The following is an 11,610-nucleotide window of genomic DNA, read 5'->3' on the forward strand; positions in this document are numbered from 1 at the left end:
GGACAATCCAGTTGTTGGCTGGAGCATCCCCCACCCTATAAATCCCATTTTTGTGGTTTTTGGAATCACTCAGGCCGCCCCCCCCCGCCCAACACCCCATTCAATACAGCTGTTCACCCATGATGCCAAAACAGATGTTTGCATGACAGCCCCCCCCTACAGCTGGCAGGCCCCCAGCCCAGATGTTCCCCTGTCCCCATCCAGCTGTGACCCTTCCCCAGCCCCCCCCCCCCCCCCCCCCTCCGGGGCCGTCCCGCAGGTGTCGGGGCCGGAGCGGGGCGGAGCGGGACGGCCCCGGGGCGGAGCGGGGCCGGCGGCGGGCGGCAGCGGGCGGGGAGGGGAGGGGGGGACACGGGGACCACGGCCGCTGAGCACCGCTGCTGCCCTGCCGCATCCCGCTGCCGGTAAGTGCCGCGTACGGGAGGGACGGGACCAGCGGAACGGCGGCAGGATGGGACCCGAGGGGGACAGAGGGAGCAGGGCAGGATGGGGCAGGATGGGACCCAAAAGAGTCAGACAGGACCGGGCAGGATGGGGCCGGACTGGACAGGATCCGGGTCAGGGTGAGACCCGAGAGGGTCAGGTCAAACTGGGCAGGATGGGACCCCCAGTAGGTCCGACCAGACTGGGCAGGATGGGACCCCAACGGGTCAGATCGAGCTGGGCAGGATGGGACCCGAAAGGGTCAGACAAGCCCGGGTCAGGATGGGACCCGAGAGAGTCTGGTCAAACTGGGCAGGATGGGACCCCCAGTAGGTCCGACCAAACTGGGCAGGATGGGTTCCCAGCGGGTCAGAGCTGGGCAGAATGGGACCCAAAAGGGTCAGACAGGACCGGGCAGGATGAGACCCGAGAGGGTCAGACCAAACTAGGCAGGATGGGACCAGAGCAGGTCAGTGTGAACCAGGCGGGATCGGACCTGAGCAGATTAGACCGAAGTGGGCAGGATGAGGCTGAGCTGGAGAGGACAGGGCCAGAGCCGGAGAGCATTGGTGCTGTGGTTGGGCTCTAGGCTGGTCCCAAAGCCACCCCACACCACAGCTGCAACTTTCTGGGGAGGTTTAACAGCTTTTCCAGCGGAGCAGGGCTTCAAATCACGCCGTGAACCCCAGGGCAGGGCTGGTGCAGAGCTCCGCGGGTGGGTTCACCCCAGACCCTCTGCTCCCACCGTCTGGGTGCGCCCGGGATGCGCTTGGACCTCCCGGAGCATCCTGCTCGAGGGACCTGGTCTTCCCCAGCACCTCTGCTGTGGGTGCCAGGAGCCTGGCCTCTGCCTTTTTGTATAAATCTGTAAGGATTTGCACATATATACACGCAGAACTAGAAATGTATTTGTGTATATGTGCCTAGACGTGTGTATAGAAGCATAAATACATTTGTGTATGGATGGATGGAGTTATGTATATACGTGTGTGAGTCCATGTGCTCCGAGACATCTATTTGTGTATATAGGTACAGAAGTTCGTATATATGTGTCTGTGGAGACATATATATTTCTATAGATATGTGCAGAGAAATGTGGGCGTATATAGGTGCATGTAGAGCCATATATATGTTTGTATATATATGTCTGGGGGGATATTTATGTAGAGGGTATAGATAAAGAAGTATATATGTGTAGAGGTGTATTGATGTGTAGAACTATAGATACAGAAAGAAGTATATTTGTTTAGATATATATTTAGTATAGAGGTATAGGGAGAGGTATATATGTATAGAGGGATATTTAGGTGTAGAGGTGTAGATATAGGGAGAGGTATACGTGTGTAGAGGTGTATTTATGTATAAAGGTATAGAGAGAGGAGTAGATGTGTAGAGAGGTATATTTATGTATGGAGGTACAGGTATAGGAAAGAAGTATGTATGTGTAGAGGTATATTTATGTGTAGAGGTATAGATATAGAGGTATATATGTGTAGAGGTATATTTGTGTGTGGAAGTATAGATATAGAAAGAGGTATATATGTAAAGAGGTGCCTTTATGTATGGAGGTATAGCTATAGAGAGGTATGTATGGATAAAGGTGTATTTATACGGAGGTGTATGTGCTGGTACATATATGCTCGTGCATATGTATGTGCTCGTGGGGGAACGTGTGGCTGTGTATGTGCCTGTATGATTGTGTGTTTATACGTATGGGTTTATGCAAGCCCAGCCAGAGCCCATGCTGCCAGCTGAGACCAGGCCAACTCATTGCACCTTCCCCGTCCCCAGCATCTCCCGTTTCCAGCAGGAAAACGCTGCCCGGCTTGCTCAGAGCATCCCTGAGATGTTGGTTTATTTTAGAGATGGGACATCAAAGTGTGGGGAGGTGAAGGGAGTCACCCGAGGACAGAGTACATCAGTGGCAGAGCCACTCAGCATCACCGGCGCGACCGTCCCTGCTCCCTGCCCCACATGTCCACGAAAATGTCACTCCAGCCCAATTTGGCCACATCATTACACCTTTGGGCTTCAATAAACAGAGATTTCCCTTAAAACACCCAAGCCTGGGCCAGGTGGGACACAGCCACGGGCACCTGAAGGTGTTTTGGGCCCAGCCAGGCGGTGTTTGGGGACAGGGACATTGTGGCTTTGGCCAAGCAGGGCGGGAGCATCCCCCCTTCATCCCTTTTGACATCTGCTGAGCTGGAGCTTTCGCTTCCACCTCCGCCACCCCAGCCCTGTCACCAAGCCACCGAGCCGTCTCCGCCGCGGTCTCCTCGCAGGGCAGGATGAACCAAGGAGGAAGGTTTCCAAGGGAGGAAGCCACCCCCACATCCTATCCGAGGGCAGCAGCAGCCCAGATATTTTCCTACAGTAACAAGCTTGCCGAAACCCCCTTCATTTTAATATCAGGGTGTTAATTAAAGCTAATTTCACCAGAGAAAGGCCTGCACGAGGCAGTGTGAAAGCACTTCTCTTTCTTCACCCCGTTCCTCCTTCTCAGACCCCTCAAAGCCCTGGGATAAGGGTGACCCCATCCTACAGAGCACCCTGAAGCCATGAGAACCCCCTTTTTCCCCCCCGCCGCAAGTCTCATTTCACCATGGATTTCACCTGGTGCCCATCACCGTGGCATCAGGGGACCCCTTCCCCACCTCCCCTGCCCCCTCCAAAATCTCCTCTCACAATGGGTTTCTCCCGGTGCCCATCACCGTGGTGTCAGGGCACCGGGACTGTGTCCCCAGAATCCCACAGATTTCGGCTTTTAGGGGTGGCAGATGCCCACCCCATCACCCCAAGGCCTGCCAGGGATTCCTGTCATGAGTTATTTTAGGAAAAAAAAGGAGCTTTTTGGATGATCTGCCAGGCTAGATCGTGACCCAGGGACGTGCCACGGGTGCAGCAGCAGGACGGGGCCGAGTGTCTTGATGTGGTTTCGTTAATTAGAAACAGCGGCAATTTATGAGGTTGCAGGCAGTTTCAAGCAGTGGTTACAGTGGGGGTGGGGATTCTCCAGTGTCTGATAGAAAGGTTGTGCTTGGCGCATCCCGCAGCTGGGCTTTTCCTGGGATCAGGAGGGATTTTTTTCCAGCTTTCCTATTCCTCCCAGCCCAGCAGCATTGAGATTCAGTGCCCTGTTTCCCTCTTGCAAAAAGGTTTCTTTTCTCATTTGCCTTTTTTTTTTTTTTTTTTTTTTTTTTGGCGGGGGGGAATGAATGTCCCTTGTTTCTTCAGCTGCTCATTATATTTTTGGCTCAGCACCGGCTGTGGGTGCCCTCCGCCACTGATGGCCTATGTAGCCTTGGGCATGTCATTTAGCAGTCCACTGCAAGCACCCTAACATCCTTCCAGGGGGTGTTTTGGGGAGAAAATCTGTTAAAATGGGGCATGAACCACATTGGTGTGCTCCAAACCCAGTGCCTGTGCCTCAGTTTCCCTTGTGTCTCTGCAGCAAGAGGGGACAAGGCAACTGAAGCGTCTTCCTCCTCTTGATGTCACCATGCCAGGTGACCTCAGCTGTCCCCAGATGCCTTGGCAGGAGGCAAAAATGGGGGAGAAGACCCCAAATGAGGGAAAAGACCCCAAAATGGGGGGAAAGAGCCAAAAATTCATGGATGTAGTGACACAGCTGATGGCCTCAACCGGCCACATCCTGACATCCCCAAGGCAGGTCTGGGGCACACCCCCTACCCGGGTGGCATTTACCAGCTCTGGATGTCCCTTGGTGTCCGGGTACGGCTCTCTTTGGGGTGCACTGTGGGTGCACGGGGGGGGGCATCTGTGCACACGTGTAGAGCGCGTCCATGGGAGCGTGCACACGCATGTCTGTGCGTGTAGGCAACCTGCGTGTGTGTGTATAGGGGGTCCACCTATGTGTGTAGGGGACGGGGATGCATGGAGCCGGGATGGGGCTGTGACACGCCATCCCCACACGGCCACGCAGGGCCATGCCGTGCCGTGCCATGCAGTGCCCACGGTGCCACCCAGGTTTCTGTTCCCCATCGCCTCGGGGTGCTGCTGTTGGGTGGAAATGGGAAGCGTTGCTCAATGGGGCCAGCACAGCACCCCAGAAGCCACAGATTTTCCGGGGTGCTGGGCAGAACAGTGGGTCCCGGTACCCTGTGGCATACCCCATCACCCCGTGGCACCCCAACAGGTAAGGCCTTGCTTGCCTCTTGCTGGCCACCTTGTTCCGAGGGTCACAGCGGGGTTCCTGTGATCACATGTGGGGTGGCAGAGGCTCCTGTGGGTGCCCAGCGTGGGGGCTGCCCCTGGGGCTCACGGGAGGTTTGGGGGGTCCCAGGGGATGAGGTGGTTCACAGCCCTGGGGGCACTACTTGGCTTAGAGGTGGCAGAGGTGGGTACTGGGACTGCCCGGAGCTGGGGTGACAGTGGGGTGCAGTGGGGTGTCAGAGGGCTCAGCGGGATGCAGGGAGGCTCAGTGGGGTGCCAGAGGGGCTCAGTAGGGTGTGGGGGAGGGCTCAACAGGGTGCAGTGGGCTCAGTGGGGTGCCAGAGAGGGTCACTGGGGTGCCAAAGAGGCTCAGCACTTTGCAGGGAGAGCTAAATGGGGTGCAGGGGGCTCAGCAGGGTGCGGGGGGCTCAGTGGGGTGCAGGGGGACTCAGTGGGGTGCCAGAGTGGCTCGGTGGGGTGAAGGGAGCTCACTGGGGTACCAGAGAGGCTCCGCAGGGTGCGGGGGGCTCAGTGGGGTGCAGGGGGACTCAGTGGATGCCAGGAGAGATATGTGGCAGCAGGGAGAGCAGGGGCAGATTGATCTACAAGTCCGGAGCACCCCCAAAAATGGGGGAGCCTTGTCTGTGTCCCCAACACTCTTCCCAAGCCGATTTCCATGGCCAAGCTCTGCTCTGAGGCTGGTAAATCCCTGAAGACCCGAAATGGGGCCACCACAGTGGCACGAGCTGAGGGGGTGGCCCCTGGACTTGTGTGCTCCCCCCAAGTCCCCTCTGTCCCATGGACTTTGCCAGAGCTTGGCCACCCATCTCCCTGCCTCAGTTTCCCTTCCCAACTGCCGTGGGGACACCGGCCACCCCATTTCCAGGCAAGCTCGTCCCCGCCGGGGCGTGCAGGGGGGAGCAAGTGTGGACGGAGGAAGCGAGAGGAGGAAGGAGAAGCAGCTCTGCCCGCGTCTGGGCGGCTGCAGCCTCGGAGCGTGGAGCACCCATGGGTGGCACAGCGAGGGGTTCGGCCGAGTGACGTGACCGGGGTCTCTTCGTGCTGTAGGACCACTGAGAAAAGCCTCTGAGAGGAGCAGATGGCCTCTTCCTCAGCTCAGAGCAGCCCGGAGGCCGCGTGGATGGGCTCCCTTAGCCCGCAAACCCGAAAAACTCCGGGACCAGACTGTCACCAGTCTCGGTTCCCGGACGAATGTAACCACCAAACCTCTGTGGGTCGTGCTGGGCTCAGTGCAGGTGGCATCTCCCGAAGCTCGGGTGACTGGCTGAAGGGTTCTGGCACCCCCTGCAGAGGAGGAGGAAGCCGTGCCGGAGGCTACAGCACGCCGCACCGCAATTTCCTCTCCCACACCACGGTGAGGGTGGTTTGGCCTTGTGTAAACCTTCCTACGGGGTGTAAGTGTCAGAGGAAGCGGACTTGAGGTGGCGGTGATGATGTCCCACGCTGTCCCGTGTGCCACCACCCCGCACGGTCCCACTGACTCCCCCTTCACCTTCCTGACGGACCCCTGAAGCCATCAGCGTGGTTTAGAATCATCGAATTACAGACTGGTTAGGGGTGGAGGGGACTTTTAAAGGTCACCTAATCCAACCCCCCTGCCCCGGGCAGGGCCACCTTCCACTAGCCCAGGTTGCCCAAAGCCCCATCCAACCTGGCCTTGAACCCTTCCAGGGAGGGGGCAGCCACAGCTTCTCTGGGCAGCCTGTGCCAGGGCCTCACCCCCCTCACAGGGAACAATTTCTGCCTCAGATCTCATCTAAATCTGCCCTCTGAGTTTAAAACCTCATCCTATCCCTACCCCCCCGCCGATGACGAGTCCCTCCCCCCGTTCCCGCAGCCCCTTTCAGCCCTGGGGGGCCGCTCTAAGGTCTCCCCGGAGCCTTCTCTTCTCCAGCTGAACCCCCCAACTCTCCCAGCCTGTCCTCACAGGGGGGCTCCAGCCCCCCCAGCATCTCCGTGGCCTCCTCTGGCCCCGCTGGAGCAGGTCCGTGTCCTTCTGCTGTTGGTGCCCCCGAGCTGGACCCAGCCCTGCAGGGGGGTCTCCCAGAGCGGAGCAGAGGGGAGAATCCCCCCCTGGCCCTGTGCCCCCCCTGCTCTGGGTGCAGCCCAGCACACGGGGCCTTTCTGGGCTGCCAGCGCACGGGGCTGCCTCACAGGCAGTTTCCACCCCCAGCCCCCAAGTCCTTCTCCTTGGGGCTGCTCTCCCTCCCTTCATACCCCAGCCTGGACACTGGGGGCTGCCCCCACCCAGAAGGATGGGGCTACGGGGTCACACACACCCCAGGCCTGGCTCATCCTTCTAGGGTGGATGTGACACCACACAGCTGAGTCACCAACCATCCCCTTTGTCCTTCACAGGTGCTTCTGAGGGGCCATACCAGCAGAGAGGACACTGACGGGTGGGGGGCCACCACCATGGCCAATTTGACGGCCCTCATGGGCACCGGGAGGAACTCATGCACCTTCCATGAGGAGTTCAAGCAGATCCTGCTGCCCCTGGTCTACTCAGTGGTGTTCACAGTGGGGTTGCCCTTGAACGCCGTGGTCATCGGGCAGATCTGGGTGGCCCGGAAGGCGCTCAGCCGCACCATGATCTACATGTTGAACCTGGCCATGGCTGACCTGCTCTATGTCTGCTCCCTCCCACTCCTCATCTACAACTACACCCAGAAAGATTATTGGCCTTTCGGGGACTTCACCTGCAAATTCGTCCGCTTTCAGTTCTACACCAACCTACACGGCAGCATCCTCTTCCTCACCTGCATTAGTGTCCAGCGGTACCTGGGCATCTGCCACCCCTTGGCCTCATGGCACAAGAAGAAGGGGAAGAAGCTGACGTGGCTGGTGTGTGCTGCGGTGTGGTTCATCGTCATCGCTCAGTGCCTGCCCACCTTCCTCTTCGCTTCCACCGGCACCCAGAGGAACCGGACTGTCTGCTACGACCTGAGCCCACCGGATCGCTCCTCCGCCTACTTCCCCTACGGCATCACCCTCACTGTCACCGGCTTCCTGCTGCCCTTCGTGGCAATCCTCGCCTGCTACTGCAACATGGCCCGGATCCTGTGCCAGAAGGACGAGCTGATTGGCTTGGCGGTGCACAAGAGGAAGGACAAAGCCGTACGTATGATCATCATCGTGGTCATTGTCTTCTCCATCAGTTTCTTCCCCTTCCACCTCACCAAGACCATCTACCTGATCGTCCGTTCCTCACCCGTCCTGCCCTGCCCGGATCTCCAGGCGTTTGCCATCGCCTACAAGTGCACGCGTCCCTTCGCCAGCATGAACAGCGTCCTCGACCCCATCCTCTTCTACTTCACCCAACGCAAGTTTCGCGAGAGCACCCGTTACCTCCTCGACAAGATGAGCTCCAAATGGCGGCATGACCATTGCATTACCTACGGCTCCTAGGTGAGGACAAGGGCCACCTCGGTGTCACCAGGACCTGGCATGGAGAAATTTTGGCTTTAAGCTCCACGGAGCAGAAATGGCCTCAGCTGAGCATGTGCCAGAGGACAGGAGAAGGCCTCTCCCATGCTTTCAGCACTTTTATCCCATCTCCAGCCTGCAGCAGTGCAGTATTAACCCCATCACGGTGCAGATCCAGTGTCCTCTCTCCGGCTCGGTCGCTCAGTTTGAGCAGCTTAACACCAAGTTTCCTTGGTGGTCAAGCTACCGATGCAATAAAACCCACTGGTGGGATCATGGAAAAACATGGTGGGACCATGGAGGACACAGTGCTTGGCTCAGAGCAAGCTGCTGGGGGGCAATTTCCCCCCCCTTCTCATTTCAAGATTCCCTGATGGGGCCATGCAAAGGCCGGGGAGGGTTTAGTTCAGCTCAAACGTGTCTGGGGAACACGGGACTGTGTGTTTCTTCAGCTCAAAATCAGTGTCACGGACCTTTCTTTTGAGTAGTAGTGGGGATATCCCTATCCCCTGGTCCCCAGAATAGAGTCACACCAGTAAGGGACATGGGCTCACTGGTACCACTTGGGAGAACATCCCTGGACAGACTGGGAACTAGGAAGGGGCATATAAGGGCAACTGGGCCACCTATGCTGGATTTCCCACTCAAGCGATGACCATGGGCTGGGTTAAACACAAGCCACCAGTGTTGTCATGTGGCTGGGGACCTTCAGCATCATCCGGATCCAGCTCCCTGCTTAACCCAGTACCCCAAATCTGGCTCATCCTGGCATCCTTGGCACCCTACTGTCACCTCCCAACCAGAATCCACCAGAATCAGAGCCAATACACCGGGACACAATGTCTGGAGTCGGGAAACCCACGCCACCGAGCTACTCGGTGTCCTTGGCCATGTCACCTCACGTCCCACCATTGGCTTGGCCTCTCCACAGCCCCCACACTGGGTTGGGACTTGAGCTTTGCTCTCCACAGCCTCCGTCAGGACGCTGCTCCCTCCCAGCAAGGAGGGATTTGCTTCCGCAGCACGGGGTCAATATACCACTAATTGCTCTGTGAGTCTTCTTTAACATATAGGATGTAGAGAATAAACCTCCCCGCCGTTTTCAGATGGAGATGTACACGTATATACACCCACTATATGTACATACATATCATACAGTCAAGCAGGGGAAGGTTTGTAGCCCTATATAATTATATATATATATATATATATATATAATTATATATATAGGCTTTGCTGCGTTTCTCACAGGTCGTCTGTGCATAATAATCATGTCTAAGCTGATTTATCAATCGGCTTCAAATCTTGAGGGATGAACATCACTCTGGCTTGGCTGCTTGCACCCAGCCAAGCACACGACTTCATTCCGACTTGTTCCCCGCAAGCACACGGTCTCTTCCTCGGGTACCTGGTGTGGTGGTTTGACCTTGGCTAAATCCCAGGTACCCACCAGGTCGCTCTGTCACTTCCCTCCCACATAATGGGGCAAATAAGGGGGGGAAAGAAAATAAGATAGAAAAAAAACAAACCAGCCCTTGTGGGTAAAACAAAAGCAGTCTTAATGTAAGGAAAGCAAAAGCAAAGCAAGGTCTGCGTGTGGAATCGAAAAAAGAAAACAGATTTATTCTCTATTTCCCATGAACAGGCAATGTGGGGCCTTCTCAGGAAGCAGGACTCTGTTATGTGTAGTGGTTGCCTCGGAGGACCAAGGGTGACCCCTCCACACCCTTCCTCCTTCTTCCCAGCTTTATACTTGACCAGATGCCGTATGGTCTGGAATATCCCTTTGGTCAGTTGGGGTCAGCTGTCCTGGTTGTGTCCCCTCCCAAGATCACGGAATCACAGAATCATCGAGGTTGGAAAAGGCCTTGAAGCTCCTCCAGTCCAGCCACTGACCTAACACTGACCGTTCCCAACTCCCCCAGATCCCTCAGCGCTGGCTCAGCCCGACTCTTCAACCCCTCCAGGGATCCCGGGGACTCCCCCTGCCCTGGGCAGCCCATTCCAACGCCCAACAGCCCCTTCTGCACAGAAATCCTTCCTCAGAGCCAGCCTGACCCTGCCCTGGGCAGCTTGAGGCCATTCCCTCGGGGCCTGGCGCTGGGGCCTTGGCTCCAGAGACTCATCCCCCCTCTCTGCCCCCTCCTGGCAGGGAGTTGCAGAGGGCCAGGAGGTCTCCCCTCAGCCTCCTCTGCTCCAGACTGAACCCCCCCAGTTCCCCCAGCCGCTCCCCAGCAGACCTGTGCTCCAGACCCTGCCCCAGCTCCGTTGCCCTTCTCTGGCCACGCTCGAGTCATTCAATGGCCTTTTTGTAGATCTTGCCCACCCCGTCCTACTGGGGGGAAAAACCACCCGGCCACACAGGGACCTCGCCAGCATCCAGGGTTGGTGGGCCCAGCGTGTCTCCTTGCTGTTGTGAGGATGAGGAGGGTGCCCAGGATGGTCATCAGCTCTTGGATGATGCTCAGAGATCTCAGCATCCCTGGGATGGGCTGGAACAGAGAGGGATCCTGCAACAGCGTTAACTCAAACCACCGGGTTTTGCAGGAGTGGTGGCTGTGTCCTGGTGGGAAGGACCATGCATGGTGACAACTTTGGGTCAGGGGACACAATGCGACGGAGGAGGCAGAGTCAGCCCCAGGTTTTCCCTTGGCTGGAGCTCATCCACCCCAAAATCTCCTCCGATGTATTTTTGGGGTCCTGCAATAGAAGGGGGAAATACCGGGGGGTTACGAGAGCGGTAGCTGGGGGGACAATCCCAGCCTGGTGTCCCCATCTCTTCCCAGCCAAAAGGAAGGTGCCAGGGTGGGAGACGAAGGGCCACGCCATCCGGACCCAGGAGAGGGCGCAAAATATTTAGATTTGGAGAAATCCAGCTGGGTCTGTGGGTGCCCACCGGACTCCAGGGAGGGATGGAGAAACCCCGCTGTCACACCACCCTGTGCCTGGGTAGCACCCATGGGACGAGGTGACCGGCCAAAATTTAAACACAATAAAGCTTTGAAGGGGAAAAAATAATCAGCTCTCAGAAAGGCTGGTGGTGGCTCCAGGGACAGTGTGGGCTTGGGCAGTGGCATCCAGCAGCTCCAGGACACACCGGTGAGGTCCCTGATGGTAGAATCACCAGTTTTGGGATGTTTTTAAGGGTAGGAGGAACTCACTTTGGGTCTGACCATGTCCTGCCCAGCCTTGGGGTTCTGTCAGCAGTTCTCTTGGTACCACCAGGCCTAGAACTGGGGTGATGGGCACAGCGGGGCACCTCAGAGTTGGGGTGGGTGCTTCAAAACATCTCCTTTGCTTGCGAGATGCTCTAACGCCAGCAGCCTGAGGACCAGCTCCCACAGCACCCAGAGGGGATGAAATGGGTGGCTCTTCCCAAAATCCTGAAACGCCGGGAGACCACAGGGACGTCATGGGGACATCGTCCTTCTGGCTGGGAGACACCCAGCCCTGGGGGAGCCAGGAAGGAGGGTGGAGGGAGGGAAGGGAGATCTGGGGAAGGAATACCTGCCAGGGCAGTGCATCTCACGGCATCGCCAAAGGCAATTTTTACGACCTGAAAAA

General features: G+C 57.2%; 1 protein-coding gene across 1 annotated transcript; it reads left to right on the forward strand.

Annotated features, from left to right (window-relative positions):
• The first annotated feature begins 352 nt into the window (after positions 1 to 352).
• P2RY6 (pyrimidinergic receptor P2Y6) lies at positions 353 to 8,061 on the forward strand. Its single transcript, XM_074933129.1, has 2 exons — positions 353 to 404; positions 6,979 to 8,061. Exon 2 carries the CDS (start codon positions 7,036 to 7,038, stop codon positions 8,026 to 8,028), a length of 993 nt encoding a protein of 330 aa, XP_074789230.1. The 5' UTR covers positions 353 to 404; positions 6,979 to 7,035; the 3' UTR covers positions 8,029 to 8,061.
• Positions 8,062 to 11,610: the final 3,549 nt, after the last annotated feature.

Source organism: Athene noctua, chromosome 1, assembly GCF_965140245.1.
Source record: "Athene noctua chromosome 1, bAthNoc1.hap1.1, whole genome shotgun sequence".
Taxonomy (NCBI): Eukaryota; Metazoa; Chordata; class Aves; order Strigiformes; family Strigidae; genus Athene; species Athene noctua.

Coding starts and splice junctions, on each gene's coding strand:
- P2RY6 (XM_074933129.1), top strand. CDS start 7,036: ATGGCCAATTTGACGGCCCTCATGGGCACCGGGAGGAACTCATGCACC.